The 22404-nt window shown below is 34.6% G+C and overlaps 2 protein-coding genes across 7 annotated transcripts in view; one reads left to right on the top strand and one right to left on the bottom strand.

The window, feature by feature from the left end:
- Rbm13 (RNA-binding motif protein 13) overlaps positions 1–22404 on the bottom strand; it is a 181049-nt gene that overhangs the window by 74498 nt on the left and 84147 nt on the right. The gene's annotated exons all lie outside the window — the stretch shown is intronic.
- Positions 1–22404, top strand: part of Ipk2 (Inositol phosphate kinase 2) — a 34794-nt gene that overhangs the window by 10004 nt on the left and 2386 nt on the right. For all 6 annotated transcript variants that reach the window (XM_076789522.1, XM_076789521.1, XM_076789527.1 and 3 more), the window contains 2 exons: positions 5094–5270; positions 5671–5931. In XM_076789522.1, coding sequence (XP_076645637.1) covers positions 5094–5270; positions 5671–5931 — 438 coding nt within the window. The remainder of the gene's footprint in view (positions 1–5093; positions 5271–5670; positions 5932–22404) is intronic.

Raw genomic sequence — 22404 nt, 5'->3', positions numbered from 1 at the left:
CATCATTTTCAACGTGTTATTTTTCAACTTCAGTTTTATACAGCTTGACCTAAGATTATGTACTAAGAAAACATTTATCTAATCGATTTGGAAAGTCGATATTATATCTCTACGTCTTTCTGTATCGGCACATACATAATATTTTTCCTGTTGTTAGGAAGCTTAAAAATATACTAGTTTTTGCGTGTGTATATCACAATGGGGGGATTTCTTTAAATATATTAAATATATTAAATAATATATTTTCTCATAGTAATGGTTGTTCTTAAATATAAAATATTAAATGCTATTAATCGAAAACTGCAAAAATATATTAGAGTGTATAATAATAAGTTTGTTTGTATCGATGAAGATGTGCATTTCAAGATATGTTCCTTAAAATTATTTGTTTATGTTAACTGCCAGAAAAATATATTATGAATGGTGTCAGTCAATTTTTTCAAAGTTTTGTTAGGGAGGGATAACTGTACAAAACCGTTGTTTTCGTTGTTTAATGCTTTTTGATCTTTGGTGGTGCCATTATTAACAAATTTATCATTTAAAAGTGAGAAGACTATGAACGAAATAGTTGGCCAACGAAAATCAATTTTATGCATAATTCAAATGAATTGAACACAATCCAAGACATGCAACAAAAAAGTTTTTTAACACTTCAAATAAATCAATTTTATTATTTATATTTAAAAAGGTATGAATGATACATGATTACGATGATTAGGTTTTTTATTAATTTAAATATCTTCTACCCTTGGCAACACTCGACTACAAACATCGTTCATTCATAAGAAAAGTAACACAATTAAAAAATTTTTTAATTTTTTTCATTGGTTCACTAGTTTTGAAGTCACTAACTTTTCACAGTAAAAACGTCACAACTCTAATTCAATCTTTCAATAATTATTCGCAGTATATACGACATAATTCAAAATATATTTATAAAAAAAATTATAATAATAAACAAATAAATTGCGGTGTACTTTACAACTAATGTACATGACAATTATTCCAGTATCTAAATAACAACAAGTTATTTTACATTTTCAAGTTGGTTATATACAATAAAAAAATTGGCAATTTTAGGTAATTTTCAAATGGCTCTCCTGTAAAATTTCCATTTTTTGACTTATGTCACTTTTCTTATGAGCAAACTATATGTTTAACAACGCGGCGAAAGACATTGTAGTCGAGTTAGGATGTTTTACCTGAACAATCGAGTAATAACTACGAACGCAATTGTTATACAATCTATGCGTCATAGACATCACTGCATACGTCATCTGGTATATTGATGAAGGTCAAACGCAATATACCAGGGCCCGCTCTGGCGGTTACGACGCCCCGGGCAAAAAAACAAATTGCCGCCCCTTTTTAAGCACTAAGCACCGCGCTGAACAGAATGACCTTTTTTCTTTTTTTTTTTAGCAAAATTGTCTGGCAAGGGTAGTCAGACATTTTCTGTTAACTGAATATTTAAAACATCAATATTTTTCTCACACTTACAGCCAAAGCTAAAATGGCGCCCCTAAATTTTGGCGCCCCGGGCAAATGTCCGGGTTGTCCCCCCCCCCCTAGAGCGGGCCCTGAATATACGTACACATATATGTATACTGTATCGTTCATGTAGCATTATAGCGGATTGCAACAAGTTTTTAAACCATTTATGATGAAAGTTTATGTTTTTGATATAAAATACAACACTGGTTATTAACATTTCAGCAGTTCCAATTTTTTACTATCATTAAAATTCTCATTACTTTAATTTTTTTAAACTTCTCATAAATGATTAAATTTCTATCGAATAATTTTTATACCATTATAACTTATATATGATTATATATTTTTTTTTCTTTGTTTACTTTAGCTTGGGAAAAAATCAAGTAGTTGCAAAGAGTTTGTTTCTAGAATTGAGTGATAATTATAAAATAAATTAAGTATGATTCAAAAACTAATTTAGTTAGGTTTTTATCTCTTTCTAAAAGGCCGTTGTCGAAGGTGAGTGAATCATGCTGGAAAAGAAAGAATCATGTAAGTACTATACGCGGACGAAGTAAGAATTCAGTCCTGATTACGAAGTACGATAAGTGTATTGTACTTCAATACACAAGTATGCAATAAGTGTCTGGACTGCATTTAGTCCTGATAGTGATTAAATGATTATATTTCTTAGTTTATTATTCTTCTCGTATAATACCTCATCTAGTCGTTTTCAACAATAAATATGTTTGTTACATTTTTATTTGCTCTTAAACTAAGGTATTGCACAGAGTAGGACGTACGACTACTCGCATTGCAATTTCAAACGCGACGATTGAAAAGTTATATAACCAGACTTTAAATAAAACTAATTTATAAGAAAAATATCTATAACAATTTAAATGTATCGTTCTTCCAAATATTTCTTGCGCCGCTGCATCCTTGTTTTTCCTAGATTCAATAACATTTTCTTTCTTGTATTTAAAAATTTCCCAAGTTAAAGATCGAATAGAAATTTAATTGTTATTAATAAAGACCGTATGTGCCGTATAATTTAACATATTGTTACATTCTAGAAGTAGATTATTACTAATTTCATATACCACGTTGGAGTGCATAAAATTATGATGGGATTGAAAGTTTAAAGAGAAAAAGAAAAATGTTTCAGTTTGCAATTCTTTGTATATTATGTTATTAAAATTTGATTTTGTGAGAAGGTTCGTAATTTAGTTATTAGGTTTTGGCTATCATTCACACCATCCTCCTTTAAGTATTCTTGGATTCTACTGCTGGCTGAATATTTATATCTTACATTAACATTGACCTTCTTTATAAAGTTAAATTTCATTTGCATTGCGGACTTCGTTGCTTCTGGTTTTAGCTAATTTTCCACTGTTTTGACCTTCGGCTTTTAATGTCTTTACTCTTAACACTTTCCTTCATATCGTTCATACATTTTCTTTTCGTCGTTTTTTTAACCAACTTTATACTTCCTCCTAATATGTGAATATTCCAATTTCGAACTTTATCCTTTATTTCTCCCTTGTTTTAAAATTTAATATTTCCATGTCTTGTATATCGTTAAACTATACTTAGTATACAAGGTATCCCAAAAATGCTCTACTTCCTTGAAAGGGGTTATAGAGGGTGGGTGTGGATTCCACCCCTTGCGGCGGGGGGGGGGGGGGTGTTCTCTCGATGTAATTTGAAATAATATATATATATATAGATATTAGAATTTGTAGATATTAGATTAGAATTGAGATTAGATATTAGAATTGAGATACCTGTAACCAATCGCGATGATATTCGGTCTACAGTAAATTCAGTAGCAAATACATTGACATCAAGTTAACATCGATAAAAGTAGTTGACATTTCGAAATGCAAGGATAAGTGTCTATAGCATCACGTTTCATGTTTCCTTTATAACTAGGTTGCGGATTTTATGGATTTATGACAAAAACGAGTAGATCAAATGCAAAATAGTAGAAACATTTCAAGAATAAAAAAATTAAATAAAGGTTTATGCAGCTCCTGTATCTTGCAATTAATTCTGACAATTTTTATTTTGCATAATAATCTGCAGTCTAGTTATGACTTTTTAATAAAACATTTATGGTCTTTTTATTACATCACATTTTACTTTTACTTTCAATTATACAATACATTGAAAAATAGTAAACGTAAAAATAGTAAAACTTTGGAATACTGTGTATAATTTAATTTAATATATTTACAAGAAGAATACTTTTATACATATAAATTTTAAATTAACATGACAACAAAACGCGAAAACCAGTTATTGTGCTTTACACAGTACAATGCAGTAAAATATAATATTATCTGGAGAATGAGGAACAAAGTAAAAAATGAAAAGGAATGTTAAGCGATACATGAAATATGAACGATATTAATCAGTTATATTAGCTGTACGTCAGTATTTAAATGCCGATAAGAAATCGCGATAAAAAAACTATTTGATTATTAAATGAGATCACTGTTCTGCAAAAGGCTTTATAGAAAAGAGTGTGCAATTTTTTACACTTTTGTTTTGCATATAAAACTTAAACGATTTCAAAATCGTAGGGCAATTAATCGGTTGACTGATAAGGTTATACACAAACAGTAAATATTTCGTCGTTCTGCAAGCGTCTGTAATTTACATTATTTGTTTGAAACTATCTTTCCAATTATCTATTCAAATGGTTCAAGACAAAACACGATGGTTATGTAGCATTCGATGATTAGTCTAAAATTAGTTTATGTTTGTATTTGTGAACGATGTTTTAAAATGCAAATAAAATATGTTTCTACAATCAGTATTTAGTTCATAACAACAAATTAATTTTCAGCAAAATGTATCACCTAGTTTCACAAGTATTTATAAAAATGTAGATCTAAAAAATATTCTATTTCATTATTTTATTGGTGTAGTTTATTTACTTTTATTTATTTAAACTTTCAGAAATAGAGCTTAAAGGAATTATCTATGGACGAATGGGGGGTGGGGGGATGTGCGTGGAAGGACACGGTACGAATGTTTGATGTTAGGGAAGAATATAAATAAATAAATAATTATAAAAACTACATTTATCTCACTTTATTCACTGTAAGGAGACAAACAACTTTTGTATTTTAATCAATTTTTCTGTCTGCATTAATTTTCACGAAATAGGCTTTTCATCCGCAGTTTGTTTCTTTTCGCTCCATAAATATAAAAATCGATAGTTGCAAGCTATAGACTAATTTTCCATGTTCTAATTATGTGCAAAGTTTCGCTACAATCGACACGTACGCGTTGCTCTGATTTTTAACCCTTTGCAATCGAAGCTATTTTAACTCCAAAACGAAACATTTCTTCCGACCTAGAATATTGTCCTTCTATAGATTTTTTTTCATGTTATATTTAAGAAAATGGTGCAATTTACTCGTACAATACTGAAGTTTTTAGTAATTTCTTGAATACAAACAAATTTAATAATGTAAAAAATATTTTGAATAATGATACAGCAATTTTCAGTGGCACCTTAAAGTCGCCATTCGAGTGCTAAGGGTTAAAGGAACGCTGGGTTTCAACTTGATCGGTGTTATAAAAAGTTTTCGTTGAAAATGTTGTAGGTATGCTACGTAGACCGGACGGTCGTGTGCTTAAACCTGTCGTTAAACCAATGCTTGGTAAACGGGAGATTGCATTCTATGAGAACTTAGAAGAATCCGAAGATCCTGTTATGTTGCAGTTGAAGAATTTCGTGCCAAAATATTACGGAACAACGGAGTTGCAAATATTTGGCAAACGTAAGACATTAGATGTACCAAATTTCTACGTTGATTTCATCAAAATATCTTTTTATCTTGTAGGGTAAGGGTCCCAGTTACTGTGGGGGTACCAATTACTGTGCCTATATTAATTATACTTATTTTTAAAGCATAATGAATATAAAAAAGATATATATATATATATATATATATATATATATATAATGTATATTAACTGATTTTCATGAAAAAAATTGAATATCTTTGTTTTAACATTCATTATGCTTTGAAAATAAGTACAATTAATATAAGCACAGTAGGGACCCTTACCCTATTACTTTCTGCATGGATTTAATTTCACTTTTTTGAGACTCCCGCATTTTTTGACAACGCCAGACTTGAATGATTTTTGATATCGTGTTTTTCTATGATATTCAAGGAGTTACATTCCTTACGCTGAAAGATATTATCGATGGTATGGCCGAACCATGTGTGATGGATATAAAGATCGGTAGACGAACATGGGATCCTCTTGCCACACCGCAAAAAAGGGCCACGGAAGAATTAAAGTATGCCGAGTCTAAGCGCACTTATGGATTTTGCATAACTGGATTTCAAGTCTATTGTCTCCCTTCTGGCCAGTTAAAAAAGTTTGGCAAACACTATGGCAAAACCCTTGATGCCAAGGGTGTTGTGGAAGGTATATTATAAACTTTAACTGTTTTATTATTTAGAATTACAAACATATTAGTTCTTACTTGCAAACACAGGCAACTCCCGTATAACACGAAAACATTTTCCCAAAAATTGAAAACGGAGTACAAGAAACACAGTTTGCTTTAAAAAATGACACTATTTTGTTTTCATAAATTGAAAAAGTGTCTATTTTAAACGTACCAATAAACGCCCGTTGTTATAATATTTACTCGAATAAACAAGTTTATTCAATAACTTCCTATAAAGCATCCTTACAATCTCAATAATTATAAAATAAAAAATCTGAAATTTATCATTTTGACCTGTCCAATAGTTTTAATGCTAAATAATACCATTTTCTTGATTGCAAAATATTCATTTTGAGTATCTGTCTGCAGAATTTTATAAGAAATCTGTTATTTTCATTTATTTACATTTCGAATATAAATTAATTGGTATAGAATGATAAAATTTCGTAATATGACTAATACATAATTATAAGGTTCTTCCTTGAATTTTGTACTCCTGTAACGCAAAACAGTATAGTAGTAATGTCGCATTACACGGGGGTTGCTTGTTTAAACTAATTACAGGTTTACACATATAGACATACAAACAAGTAAGAAAAGTAGAAAAATATTGTGATATTCAGTATAATAATGTTTTTATACTGTGTTATTTATAAGCAGTTACTAAAACATGGAGCACATTTGAAGAATTCATCTCATAAATTTCAATTTTAAACAACATTTATACATATTTTTAATTATAGGCTGCTTTTTTTATTCGCAAACTATTAGAAATACCTGAAAAATAATCCTTGGAGAATGTTAACCGACGTTTCATATTTTAAAGATGGAAAAGAAATAGTCAGTTTCTGATGAATATTTAAATGTTTTTATTTTAATTTCTTCCTTAATTAGTACTTATTTTCAATGCTGGCTTGTTCTCTTGTATGCGTAGTCATTAGTACAAAGTTCTGTGAGTAGAAGTGGAAGAAGTCTTTCTAATACAATCTATTATTTTTATGTGTAGGATCGATTTTTCAAAAGATGTTCCATAGTTTTACTGATGTTTTTGTAGAAATTGAATCTATAAAAGAATGTCAGAAACTCTACGGGCGTATTCCACATTTAATACTTAAGGGAAACGACAAAAATATGAGAGTCTCAATGTTTTAATCATTATTTGTAATTTAAAAGAAACCAAATTTTCTTTTAAATTTGTTGTGGCCATATTGAAGGAATTTTATATTTTTGTACAATGAATTACTACATATATTTGTTGTTTCAGTATCATGTAAATACAGAATAAATATGCATATACAATGGTCTCATTTAAAGTGACGTTTAAGAAATTGAAAGTTTCATAAAGATAGAAATTATTGAAATGATATGGAATCAAGTTTTGTGCTGTTTCTATTAACTTTCCATCCAATATTTTATAGATATACTTAATCAAATTAATTAAATAAGGGCTAACATTATCTTTCTTTGATCAAGCATTTTTAATTTTTTAAAATATTCTAAATGTAATTAGTTTACCAAAAAAGAAGTATTACTATAAAGAAGAATTTGACATATACCAATATGATACACTGGTATATAACGGAGGATCAATTAATTTTTTGACAGCAAATTGTTACTTTATATTTTTTCGACTAGGGAGGAAGGAAAAATTATGTAATTTTTCGGTTTTTTAACTTTCAATTTCTTAGTGACATTGACATAATCTTAAAAATCAAAATTTCAGAAGAAATTTTGTGATCTATGCTATTAAATTCAGTATAATCGTAATGAGGAAATTCTTTTTTCAATTTTCGTTAATCATACAACGTCTAGCTGTCATTTTAATTCATAACATTATAATTACTCTGCACATAAATGTACACGTCAATAGAGTTTTGCTGCAATTTATTTGAGTATCTAATTCATTAATGAAAAGTTACAAAACTGTACATAATTTACAATAGAAAATTCATATACAGAGTGAACTAGCAAAATTTACAGCTTTGAAGATCGTCGAAATAAAAACAGGATGGAAGAGATACAGTCGTTTAAGAGACTGAAAAAGGCTTTTGAATCGAATTAAGCTATCATTCGATAACTTTCAAAGAGGAAACGTTTTGTGTAAAGTTTCAATTTTCTCTTTTGACTGGAAGGGTAGTTGAAGGGAAAATTCGGATTATCGGCTTTTGTTGTATTTCTCCATATAATTGCATACAGAAATTCTGAAAGGTTTTATTCCGAAAAGGCAATTAAAAAAGATAAAGTATTTTTCGAACAAAAAGTCGAGACTACTTAGTAATGTAGGAACTAACCAGTGTATATTTTATAGTAAAGGGTATAGCTGGATGGGAGGCCTAACAGTGACCTTGAGTCGAATTATATGACCTATGGTCATTCGATAGGGCATCAAGAAAAACATATTTGTAAAATTTCAACTCCGTATCACGATCGGGAGGGTAGTTATGGGGTAAAATCGAAAAATCAGTTTTTGGCCTATTTTCCCTAGCTAATGATGTTTAGATATTCTGAAAAAAGTCTGAGATATCTCAAGCATCCAAATACTTACTCTGCAATTCGTTTCAGATTTTTAAATTGAAAATCCTGCTTGTAAAAAATCGAAAAAATTCAGATTTGTAGTGCAATGCTTAGCAGCATGGCCTACTCTTTCACAAATTTTACACTTATATTGCTTATACTTATATGCCTTAAAATCGTGGGCAGTGCCCTCACATGCAAAACAATTCCTATTGTTCTTAAAAACTCTCTTCTGTGAAGGCCTTGACACACTGGGAACATTCTTAGGGTTCTTCGTATGACCACTGCCTTCCTTGGATGCTGCCTCAGTCGATTCACCTCTTGTGTTTCACACATGAGAACCGCTTCCCTTCTGATGGCGAAGTTGAACGTCTCCCTGAGGTTCTTGGGACTTATTCTCCTCGCACAAACGCTTTAAGATTTTGGCGCCTGAGAGGCCAGTTACAAAGTCCTTCAATACTGCTTCCAAGGTATTCCCAACTTGCAGGAAACTGACAAACTCTTAACTTGAGCATACCAATCTTCAATTTTTTCTTCACACTCTTAAGTGGTTCTGTAGAACTTGATTTTTTCATGGAAGATTGCCTGATGGTGTTTGAAACGATCTTTTAGTAATTTATTAAGATTTTCAGACGACTTAGCTTGAGGCACTTCTGGGTGACACAAGTTTCTTAAGGTCTTGTAACTACAGGACTTACGACTGTCAACAAAATAGCCACTTTCTTTGTTTCCTGCGTGACATCAATAGTAACAAAATATTGTTGCACTCGCATCGTTCACAGCCCGCGCTGTATAAATGTAGTTTATTTCACAGATTTGACAAATAGAGATTATATGTACTTAACGCATAAACTAGATAGCTTACAAATATTTCGTATAATAATAATAATGTTAATCTTTACCGAGTCGCTGATTAGTAGTTAACGTTTCGCAAATGTGGCCGCCGCAAGTCCACAAGTCGCAGATTCTGCAAATCGCAGTTGCCGCAGGTCGCCAATTTCACCAATTCCAATTCATCACTTATTAGAACTTATTAAACTTTCACTGAACTTTACTGAACTTTACTAAAACTTTATTGAAACTGACAAAATTCTATGACGGACTGGTCTGGTCCAAACTTTATGACAGAATGATTGATCTTCTTCTTTTTTTTTTTTTTGAACAGGACTAGCCTGTGCTTGTATCCTTAGGGTTGAGGTAAAGATTCCTTGAGCAAGTGCTCACTACCCTTTAGCATGAGAAGTTTGGTGTTAGTTTGACTTGAGGGGCTATGTTTGGCCGGAGCCGTTATTGGGATGGGGCTATAAGAAAATTTTCAAAAAACTTATAGAAGACGACTGCAGGTGAGCTGCTGCTTTAAGGTAGTTGGTGTTGTAGTTGTTGTTGTTGTTGTAGTCTGTTGTTGGTGGTGTTGCTGCTTTTTATGGTGTAGATATTGGTGATGCTGCTGTTGGTGGTGATTGTGCTGATGGTATTGGTGGATGTGGTGGTTGTTGATGGATATTGCTCGAGTGGTAGATCTTGGTGAAATCAGCAGGTCCTGGGCGGCTGCTGGTGTTGAGGGTGGAGTGGTAATGGTGTTCTGGTTGGAGTTGCCGCGGCAGCAAATGAGGTGGATGGTGTAGCAGGGGTGATTGGCAGGTCCAGTGGAAAGCGGATTTTGGGGGAGTATCCCAGTTGGTGATGGGGGAGGAGGTGGTGAAGGAGTGTTTTAGGTGGGGTAATAGAAGGACAGGACGATGGTCGGAGGAGAGGTCGGAGGAGAGGTCGTCGGACACTTCGCAAAGGTGGTTGGAGAGAGTGTTGGTCAGGAAAAAGTCTATTTTAGTGGGCGTACAGTTGGGTCTGAAGTAGGTGCCTGTCGTGGGAGCTATTTGGGAATAACGGTTGTTGGCCATGTGGTTTTCGAGGGTTCTGCCGTTTTTGTTATTGGTGGAGTTGTTCCAGATGGTGTGTTTGGCGTTTAGGTCTACGCCGGCGATGAATGGGAGGTTGAAGTTTGTGATGGAGTCAAGAGCAGCGGTATCGAGGGTTTGTTTGGGGCAGTACGCCGAAATGATAATTAAGTTAAGGTTGGGTATTTTAATTGCTATTGCTTCGAGGTTGTCGGCAGGTAGGAGTTTGAACGGAGTGGTAACGGAGGTTTTTGTGGGTGAGGATGGCGACCCCTCCGCGAGGGTTTCCATCGCTTCTGTCAGCTCGAGTAATGTTATAGTTTGTGAAGGTGATATCAATGGAGGGGGACAGCCAGGTTTCTTGAATTGTGGCAATTAGGACGTTGTTAGTAGTGAAGAAGAGTTCAAGCTCGGTGGATTTGGTGGAGAGGGAACAGGCGTTCCATGTCATGATGGTTCCAGGTATTGTTGGGGAGAAGGTGGTTTACGAGAATAATTGCTGGGCGGCATCGAATAGTATTTCGAGTTTATCGAACATTGTATTACAGGCAGCTAGCTTAGGGCGAACGTCTTTGAGGATGGGTATGGCTTTTTTGACGAAGGTTATGGCTTCTTTTAAGAATTCGTTGGTTTCGGAGGAATCAGATGTTGTGTTTGGAGTGGTGTTATGGAGGGGAGGTTGTCCTTTGACAACGCTGCTGAAGGATCTGTTATTGGAGATGATGACCAGCGGCGCGGTGCACTCTTACAGTATTAATACAGAACTTTTTCGCTATTGACGAATGCATAATCGTACATGCGCTTCCGGTATCTATTAAGCTTTCTACTTTGTGACCGTCAACGCGAACGAATATTTGATAGATATTAGTACTATTTTTAATAATCTGTACCACATTTACCTCTTTCTGCGGGCAATCCTCCCGTCTGTGACCTAACTTCTTACACAGGCCGCATTCCGCTCTTGGTTTTCTGCAATCCCTTGCCATGTGACCCGTTTTGCCGCAATTGTAACATGCCATAGTCCGTGCCTTTTCATTTACACCGGACTTTGGTGCTGCTGGGCGAACCGCTATCTGGCGTTCCTGCTTCGTCTTCTTTTCGTCCTTACCAGGCATATTCCCCATCGCACACATCGATGCATATAAATCGTTGGGGTCGGTGTGTTTCGCTGATCTCAATGGCCTCAACTCTAAGCCCATCAAGTGGATCCATTCAGATAAGACTGCCTCGGTTACCATTTCCATCTTTAGAAATGGTCTGGATGAAACTTTTTGGCAGCCTATTTGCTACGTGCATTATTAGCGCTTGGACGCAAGAAATATCCTCACGCAGCTGATCAGCTCCATACTGTGCGGGCCAAACCTCATCAATGTTTATCAAGGCACCAGTTAGGACATCCCATTGCGTTCCTGGTATGGGACAATTTTGCCGAAAAGCAGTAGCAAACTCCCGGTTGTCATCATTGACGACTATCATTGTTTCCAATATAGTACGAGCTACCTGAGGCTGAAAGTAAAGGTAGCAAAATTCGGGGTCGCATAGATAATCCTGCTTCGGCTCGGGCAGGAAGCAGTGCCAGTCATAGTTTCCAACGGAAACCTTCCCAATAGCCGATAGTATTGTAGCCGTACAAATCGGCATCTTCAACACTGGATCGAGAAAGAATCTCAGCTGTTCCTCCATGTAATACGGCTGGGAAATTTGGTATGACTCAGGTCCCACCTGGTTCAATCTGGCGTTTACACATTGAGAGTAGAAGAGATAAAGTGAAACGCGATAGTACTGATGAACAGTACAAATTTCATTTATCGCACTTAAATTCCACGTGGTAGTCATCTTCATATACTCTATAGATGCCGCAACTCCAATACCTCTGGTGGTGACGGGAATTGGACGAGCGCGTTGAACGATGGGTAAATGGATAGACTCAAGAGTTTTGGAAATTTCCTCCATTTCGTCATCCAAAGTAAAGCCCCACTTCGCTGACTCAGGTTGACGGGCTTCATTATTCTGTTTACGACCAAGATTCCGTCGAAACTTTTTCCGACGACTTTGCCTTAGATACTTTTCCTCTATTGATTTTTGGTTTGACTAGGGTAGATCCAGGATCTGGGTCTAGTTGTGCAGTCGCTGTTGGTTTATCCATAGCTGTAACAAAAGAAACAGAAGCTTCGATTGCTAACTTTGCACGTCTCGGTGCAAAATTGCCTGATCTCAATGGCCTGGCGATCGTTTCATCCGGTACGCCGAAAATCACCATGTCCACAATCTTGCTGTGATATAGTTTCACGAACGTTTTTAATTTTATTAAAAGGCCGTTGACTTGGCCGTTGACTTCTCGTACGCCGGTCCAATGAGATTACAAAAACGTGTGCTTTGCACGTGTCGCGTTACATATAACGGCGCGAATTACAATCTCGTTCCTCAACATTTACAACATAAAAAAAAGCATCGTCATCCGATGTTACATATTGCAATCTGTTAAATTTCACTTTCACGTCACGTCCATTTAATTTCAAAACCGCTCAAATAATAATTTAATGCGGCAGGAATTTGCAAAGCTTCTTCACTATGCTGGAGTATCGCTCCAGTCATCTTCTTGATCTTAAGTATTCGTGCAAAAGTAATAGCTGCGCAATAAGAATGAAACGCAGACTCTGTGACACGTCTACTAAAGCCATTGTCCACAACACACACACTCTGATGTATTTGTATGGCCAAACTCGGCAAGGCTGAAAAAGCTGGGAAGACCACTTGCTCCTGGGCGATAGGACGGCCCTCAGCACCAATTAAACCTTCTCCCTCTCTACTTTTGGAGGCCGCAAGTTCGCCTGAGTTTTCGGTCTCGGAGCCTTAGGTTTGAAATTCCGTTGAACCCTCTCTTCTTCATATCTCTGCGGTACCTCATATTGCGAGTATACAAGTATTCGCGCATCGTGAGCGCCACGCTCTAACGATGATCCGCGGCCACGGCCACGGTATCCACCTCGTCTTGGTGGATATTCAAATTGTCGTCCCGACCTTTTAATTTTCTCCTTCCGGATACCCAATTCAATAAATCATGTTGGATTTATTCGTCGAGGACCGAATAGAAAATGATTATTTGTATGATGAAAAGTAAAAGTATTTATTATAATCAAAGTAACGCTTTACAATAGTGCGGAAAAGAAGAAAAACGTGGTTACTCGACAGCGTACAATATTCGAATCGCTCGCCGGAGAACGGTAAGACAAAAACTCACGCGGTCAGGTCTCGTACGCGCCATCTATATTTCCTATATGTGGAATACGCATGCTGACGCGCTGATTACCGCCAAATTCAACAAATCAAAAAGGGGATAACTAGCCTCCCGATCGAGATATGGGGTTGAAATTTTACACAGTATGTTTATTCTTGATGCCCTATTGAATGACCTCCGTATCCGGCTATACCCTTTCAGTTGTATTTTAGGATTAAATATTCAGAATAGATTTATGTAAATACTGTTCACTTTAGTGAATGTATCAAAGCATATTATAAATGACGGTAAGAAAATTGTAAGTCTTGAATGGGACTTGAATTCACGTTCAGAATGTTAATATTAGTTCTGTAGACCGATACTTAATTTCTGCCGTAATTATATTCTTGGAAGTGCAAGTGATTTACTTCGTTAAATTTTTATTTTTTTTTTTGCTGTATACAGGGTGTCCCGGTTAAGTGAGTACAGCAGGATATCTCGGAAGGAGTTGTAGTTATTAAAAATGTGTTCGTACAAAAGTTGTTTGGTAGGACGGGCTACATCAGGTAGTAATAATTGTTTTCTTGTGGGTGGAGTAGTAGAGGAGATCTGAAGGTCAAACTAATTTTCTTAAATGGAATGCTATATTTTTTTCTTCAGAAAGTAACAGCTGGCACTAAGACAAATCCAAAGAGGTGCTATAATGTAGTATTCTGAGTTCGATAAAGGTAAATTGTTAGCTTATGTTTACGTTGTGCATCGGCTGATGGCAGACAGCTAGCAACCGCTGCTGAGCAGCGTCGAATGCGTCGATATCGAGTTACTGCGATAAGACCCAATATTGTAAACAAAGTTCGAATTTATTTCCCACGTGCTGTTTTCATTAGTTCTATCCGGGTCGACAAATTAGTTTGAGAAGTGCATTCAGTGAGTGAAGAAGTCAAAGTATCAGACATTTTAATTCATAGTTATTATTTTTGTTTCATTATTGTACTGTTCTGTTTAGTTCTTTTAGTGTACTACTTCAGTTCAGTTCTTTTAGTGCGACTGTTTTGTTTAATCTTTTCAGTGTGTTGTGTGATTATTTAATACATTCAAATGTCTCTAACTGTTAAACAGAAGGTAGAATTAGTTCTTCTACGGGGTGATGGATACCAATCATACAGACAAGTCAGTAGTGAATTCCATAAACGGCATCCGGATACACCAAAGCTGTCAGCATCAGTTATCCGAAAAGTTGTTGAGTTATTTAAGAACACTGGAAGTGTTGTACAAGGGAGATATCGACGTTCTTTGTGGACTGAAGACAATGAAGTTAACGTTTTGGCCGCTTTCAACACGTATCCTCGAACATCCATTCGTAGCGTTTCAGCCAATTGTGGACTCTCAAAAACGACTGTTCATAAAATTCTTAAGAAGCATAACTTGAAAGCTTACAAGGCAACGGACGTGCAACAAATTTTTCCTCGCGATATTGGACCACGAATAGAATTTTCGTTATGGATTTTCGATAAAACTGCATATGATCGAAATTTTATTCGGAATTTGATGATAACGGATGAAAGCATTTTTTATACTAACGGTGTAATTTGCCATCAGAATTCAAGGATGTGGTCAGCTAAAAATCCGCATTGGATTAAACAATGCAACATTCAATATCGAAAATCTGTTATGGTGTGGTGCGGTATCCATAATCGCAAAATAATTGGACCCTACTTTTTTGAAGGGAACGTAAATGCAGCATCGTATTTAAGATTTCTCGAAACAGAATTATCTGATACTTTGGATGAAATGCCAATAATACAAAGACAAAATCTTTGGTTTCAACAAGATGGAGCTCCTGCCCATTATGCTATAGCAGTTCGTAACTGGCTAAATATTAAATTCGAAAATAAATGGATTGGACGTGGCGGACCAATTGCATGGCCTCCAAGGTCGCCAGATCTTTCTCTGTGTGATTTTTTTCTGTGGGGCTATTTAAAACAAATAGTCTTTCAGACACCAGTAGAAAACGTAAATGATTTACAAACAAGAATTACGACCGCATGCAGATCAATATCAGAGGAAATGTTAAAAAGTGTTGAGAAACAATTTTTAAAAAGATTACAAATATGTATTTCCAATGATGGTGAACATGTAGAAGGATAAAAAATTATTTAACTAGTAAGTGAAAATTGCAATTGATACTTTATGGCTTTAGCAATAATCTTCAATCTCTGTTTATAATATCATAATTGCAGTAACTTGATATCGACGCATTCGACGCTGCTCAGCAGCGGTTGCTAGCTGTCTGCCGTCAGCCGATGCACAACGTAAACATAAGCTAACAATTTACCTTTATCGAACTCAGAATACTACATTATAGCACCTCTTTGGATTTGTCTTAGTGCCAGCTGTTACTTTCTGAAGAAAAAAATATAGCATTCCATTTAAGAAAATTAGTTTGACCTTCAGATCTCCTCTACTACTCCACCCACAAGAAAACAATTATTACTACATGATGTAGCCCGTCCTACCAAACAACTTTTGTACGAACACATTTTTAATAACTACAACTCCTTCCGAGATATCCTGCTGTACTCACTTAACCGGGACACCCTGTATACAAACGTTTTAAATCGTTTTATATGCATACCCAATAAGGCAATTACTAAAATTCATAAATGGAAATTACTTTTTCACGTGTAAAATGACAAAATATAGGTTCTTACGTTTCTCAACTCCGACGCGTCTTAATAAAAAATCTAGAAAGATTTAGTATCAAATTTTATAACAATATGTTACTACTATAATTAATATACTTACATGTACAAGCAATGTAATACTATAGACTAAATCTGTATGTGTACGAGTAGTGTCTTTTGAACTTTTATTATTTAGATGTTTATATTGATATGATTTGAAATTTTCTTTGAAATTTCCAAATTTTCGAATTTTCAAATTTTTATACATCAATCTCCAAGCAAAAAATCGGAAAATGCCTAACACATGTTTTGGCACCTGCTATGCGACTGATTTTAGTTATAATTTTTGCCTGCAATTAAATAAAGATAATAGACGAAAAACTAATAACTTAAATTTTTTTCTTACAACTACCTTATCGCTAAGGTAGAGGGTTGAAACTTTGCATGAAATCTTCTAGTACTGTTCGAGGGCATTTTTGATTAAGTAAAATTTACTGGTCACATGTTATTTTTATTTCTATATTTGCGAAGATATGGACAGCAGAACTTTTTATTAGCTCACTCTATACACAATTGGCCAATAGTTTAGAACTGTTCAAACTGTTCAAAATTAATATTTGCTAATACAGCCAGTAAAACTTTTTGTTCTAACCTTTTATAAATTAAGATCTGGGTCCCTTCAAAATTTAATTAGTACATTTTCGTCTATACCAATTTGCCAAATGGTTCAAAACTTTTGGTCGATAATGTACCTTTCTAGTCATAATAAAAAATGGTTGTCTAAGATTTCGATAGTTATATAAGTATAATTGTCTTGCCGATACGATGATTTACGGAACGAACGCATAGTACTGTTCATAATTACTCAATGGTTTAAAGCTTCCAGAATGTTACACTTGCAACATATGACCATTTCGCATGTCAAGCCTGTAGGTTACATTATTATACAACGATATTTATTTGAAAAATTGTTTTCCCAATCGAACATTGCTGTGAAAAATGTTTAGTATTATCGTACAAGTTTAATTAACCTCTCGTCGTACTTTTTAACTCGGAAGAATTTGGGCCCAAGCGGTGTCCATAAATGTTCGCGAAAGAAGCGAATGTCGACTCGTGACATTCATGTTTGGCTCGAACTTTTGAATATGAGTCAGACTCGTGACATTTACGTTTGGCCCTAAATTCTCATCACGAGTCAGACTCGTCAAAGTACGGTAAGGGGTTTATTGCGTGCATTATAATATCTTCCACGTTTCTTCTTTGCGGCAAGCATATTTTTTCCTTTTTTTTTTCGAACTCATTAAAGTTTAACCTTCGAGTGGGCGCTTACAGTTTTGTAACATTAGCGGACATTTGTTATATATTTTACGACAGGCAATTGATGGTATGTTTCGTCGCATCTTGTCAATGCATTACAGATATACAGGGTGTACAAGAAAAACTATTCATTGTAAACACTGCTCCGAAACTTAACTTAACTCATCATCTATCGCTTCCTTCCACTCACTGGCCTGTGGAGATTCCAGTGCCTCACTGAGACTTTTAGGTTCAATGATTTCTATTATATTTGCTTCCATGTCGCTGTCCCTCCAATCACTGCTTTCGACTTTCAAAAGTGAATCCTTTTGTTCTTCATTTGCCTTTGGTTTGCCCTTTCTTCCGTACGGATTTTTAATAACCTTTTTCGGTCTTCGTCTTCCTCTCGTCTGAATAGTGTGTTCCACCACCACTATTTCCTCTTATTCTGTGACAACAAATGCCTTTCTTTCCAATTCTGTAGCGTTCTCGTTTGGACCGACATCTCTCGATACGAGATCCCCTAAACCTTTGGATCGTAGTAGCCATTTCAACTCTATTTTCCATGAGCGATAGTTTCTGTCAGATAATTTCGTTATCTGCAGTTCACCTCTGCTATACATTCTTTCACCCACTAATTCACCTTGCGATTCCATTTTTGTCTTACACCGAGCACGTGGTCTTTATAGGTTATGTCTTACTTTACACGTTTCTGGGCCCATAACCATTGTTGGGATTATTCGCAAGGCAAACCACACGTGACTGAGTGTGTGTATATATATAAAGACATTTATTCAGTAATGTATATGAAAGAATATATGATAGAATGTAATATGTTACAAAAGTACACGAGCTTCTCGAACGATCGAAAGCATGTTGCACATCCGAACGCGTCTGTATTTCTACGAAAGGGGAACGCGCATCGCAGGCGCGCAGAACAAAGAACAAGCTGCCCAAAGGCTCCCCTCCACGCTCGCCGGGCGCCCATTGGCTCCGCCACTATTTGTGGACCGAACAATCCTTCAGTGAGAGCAAGCAAATATCGCTGACCAAAAAATGGATTAATCAAAGTATACTTGCAAGGACGCCACTTTTAATACTTAACTTCCGTCTTTCGCTTTAATCCCGCAGAACTAGGCACCGTCCTTTAGGTCCATGATTCCCACGATTCCGACACGGACCGGTCACGTGACGTGATGTGCAAGCCTAATTCGCGTTGCGTCTGCGTCTGCGTTGTGATTCAGAAGGTAATGGCAGAGAGAGAGGGCAGCTGTATTCCCCTCAATTTCCCCTGACTGACGACACTGCGTTTACTCTGTAGTCCCAATGTTTAATCTTTGACGGCACAACCGCTACGTAGTATGTGTGTTTGCTGTAGCCAATAATTCGCTACAGACGAAAATACGTGTGACTCGGAGCGGGCCCTTCCCGAATTTCTTTCAAGTGACTTCTTTTCAGCTCCCAATAATACTGGCTTCATTTCACATGTCCTTCATTCATTTCCACGCACGTTTGTCACCGTTATCTATTATGAAGTATGTATGGAATTTGATTGAGGATATTTAGAAAATAATTCATAAACAGCGAGAAGAACGTCTACATACGATATGTGAAAGTCAATAGTAAGTCAAAGGTGATACTAACATAAATCTAGAAATGACTATATCTTGAAAATGATCGAGTTTTCGACCCATTACTAGTGCTTTTTTTATTCATTGTCAGAATTGTATGCCCGATGTGGTGTATGAATTTTGAATGGTTTTATTGAACACCCTGTATACTGATTAAAGTAAGACAAAGGTATTTTATTAATCAAAAAATGATACAACAATAACATATAGAAAGCAATTTTATGTTAAGAATTAGCCGTTGCTTTTTTGACATAGAAATTTTATAGTAACTTGTAAAAGATTTTTGTAGCCTGTAAGTTTTTTCCTGTCTTCATGTAAAACGATATACATTTTATAGTGTAGTAAGAGAAGGTGTAAAGATATCTTCATTTTTAATAAAATATGTTAATTTTAATAAGCATTCCCAAAATGGATATTTTTGAGGCATTTCTGAGCAGTGCACATCCGGAAAACCAATAAGGAACTAAAAGCGTTGAAGAATTGGGGTTAGTTAAATTCTTATTAATGTCCGTAAAGAAGTCTGACATGCAAAAATCTATCAATGCTATGAATTTTACAACGATGCGCCCACTCCAAGGTGTATAATATTAAAAACCTGTACATGATATTGTTGGGATTATACGCAAAGTAAACCATACACATTTGAATGTATATATATATATATGAGGATATTTAATGAGTAACGTATATGATACAACACAATACAATACAAAGGTACACATGTTTCGTTAATAGTCAACTACATGTTGCATATCCGCACGCGACTATGGCTCTAAGCGGGGAGAAACAAAAAAGGGACGCGCATCGTGGACGCGTAGAACAAAGAATTCTGGCCTAAAGCTTCATTTCCATGTTCGTTGGGCGCCTATTGGTTCCGCCATTGCTCATAGACTGAACAATTCTTCAGATATTTAGCATCTTAAAAACTGCTATTTTTCGCGCAAATCTGGTAAGAGAAGGACTCAAATTGTGCTACTACAATTTTAACAGATTTCTGTGACGTGATAATGTCCAGATTTTCAATAATGTATGTAAAGTATTATTAAAGATGTAAACAATTCATATTATGTACGTTACGTTATCGAAGTTACAATGACGAAGCTTTATGTTTCCGAAGAAGATACGTTTTATAAACTGGAAAATGTTTATCAGAAATATATTTTTTATTGCATTACCCTATTTCAGTTAGAGTACTTACAGATGATGCTACATGATAGTTGTTATAAATGTGGTAAATACACAAAAAAAAATTAATTAATGGTTGTTTACTCTACTCACGTACTTTCTACTAACTTTGGAAAAGCAATTTTATTTATATTATGAAATATCTTTTGTAAGAAAACTAATCCTCAATAACATTCATTCATTGGTGGTATTTACATAAGTTAAGTACAACTTAATGCAATCAAATATTTCAGAAAAATCACGTCTGGTTGTAGAAAGAATTTGTATTTTTTTAAAATTATGTTATTTAAATTTTGTCGATAAATCAACGAGAAATTGTATACAGAAATTGACAATATTTAAAACAACATTTCAGTATCATATTAGTGTAGAAACATATTATTTGCTAAATTGTTATTGCACGTATTAAAAGAAATTCGTTTATCGTTATTAATCTGTATTTATTATTTAAGCGTTTCTAAAATTGTAAAACGGAAAAAAATATTTTCGTATGCAAGTATCGAACCCCGCGGACGCTTCTGTTTCACCGTCTTTGCTATAATTTTGTATGTATTTAAAATTACCAGATATCTCTAGCTAATATGTTACATACATTATTAAAAATATAAATATAAAAACGTTTTAATATAGATTTGAAGAACCCGTGTTCCGACTGTTATATAAAATATGAAAAAGTATGTATAAGTACATAAATATACTTGTACTTATATATAGGGAATATATAGGATCTTCTTCACTTCTGACAATACAATAAATATTTAGGTACAAATACAAGTATCAAAAATACAAATATCTATTACGGGTCCTCAAAGTGTTAAAATACATGCATGCAACAATAACCATTTTATGCAATAAAATAAATATCTTAATTACAACGAAGAGTGATTGATGCGAATAATAACGTGGTATACTTTTCTTTCGTTTCACAAAGCAGAGGAAACTGCGAAGTCTCTGTTGGAATAATTCTGAGCAGTACTGTGTCTAGTACAGTGGTGGACAAAAGAAAGTTTAAATAGTAATTTATAGAACTACCATAATTTTTACCAACTGAAATATGATTTTAGAACAGTAATGCATTTTTTATGAACTACAAAAGAGGATAGAAAATTAATAATTTATTTAGAATAATAAAACAAATAAAGAAACTGGGTGGACAAAAGTAAGTTTAATTCTACATTTTTGTGATTATAATTATCATATTCAAATATTTTGCTAGTTTTATTACTTTGTAGGATCTCTATTGCAGCTTATAGCCTGTTTGGTATATGTACTTACAATTAACCTCTTGTCGTACGATTATGTTCATGGCTACAATAATTAAAATTTCTTTTTAAGAAAATTGATATTTATTGTTCTCTGTCTACATTTAATTTAAGGCTTAAGTATTGGTTACAAAAGAATACAATTCAATTCTATTTAAAAAAAGGTATTATATTCATATATAGTAGATTTTGTTTGAAGTGTTTTGAAGTATTTCCAAAATAATACTTTTTTTTGTTCTTACGAGCACTTAAAGGAACATGGTTATTTAAAATTGTCCAGAGATTTTCAAGGGGATTGAGATCTGGGGATTGTGGCGGGCACTTGAATTTTTAAATATTTTTTCCTTAAAAAAAAATTAGATGTCACCTATGAAGTGTGTTGGGGTTTAATATCTTGCTGAACGATAAACGACTCGAATCAGTTCTATTATTCATCTGTGTAACTAAGGATGCAGATGTTAATTAAAGTCAATGTATTCACAAAAATGAAGGGAAACATCGACATTATGTTTACTATGCAGTTGTTAATATTATTACAATGCAAAAAACTTTAAACTTACTTTTGTCCGCTGCACGTGCCGAACAAAATGGATTGTTAACGCATTGTGTGAAAACAGACGAATAAACAAAAGCAGTTTGACATCGTATAGGTGTGGCGGGATGGTATCAACATTTGAGACCCCATCTAGTGCTAAAGTTACTGATACACGTGTACAAAAATATCAATCTTAAACTTTCTTTTGACCGCCGCTGTACACAACAAA

Source organism: Halictus rubicundus, chromosome 6 (genome assembly GCF_050948215.1).
Source record: "Halictus rubicundus isolate RS-2024b chromosome 6, iyHalRubi1_principal, whole genome shotgun sequence".
Taxonomy (NCBI): domain Eukaryota; kingdom Metazoa; phylum Arthropoda; class Insecta; order Hymenoptera; family Halictidae; genus Halictus; species Halictus rubicundus.
This window is presented reverse-complemented; position numbering and strand designations above follow the sequence as displayed.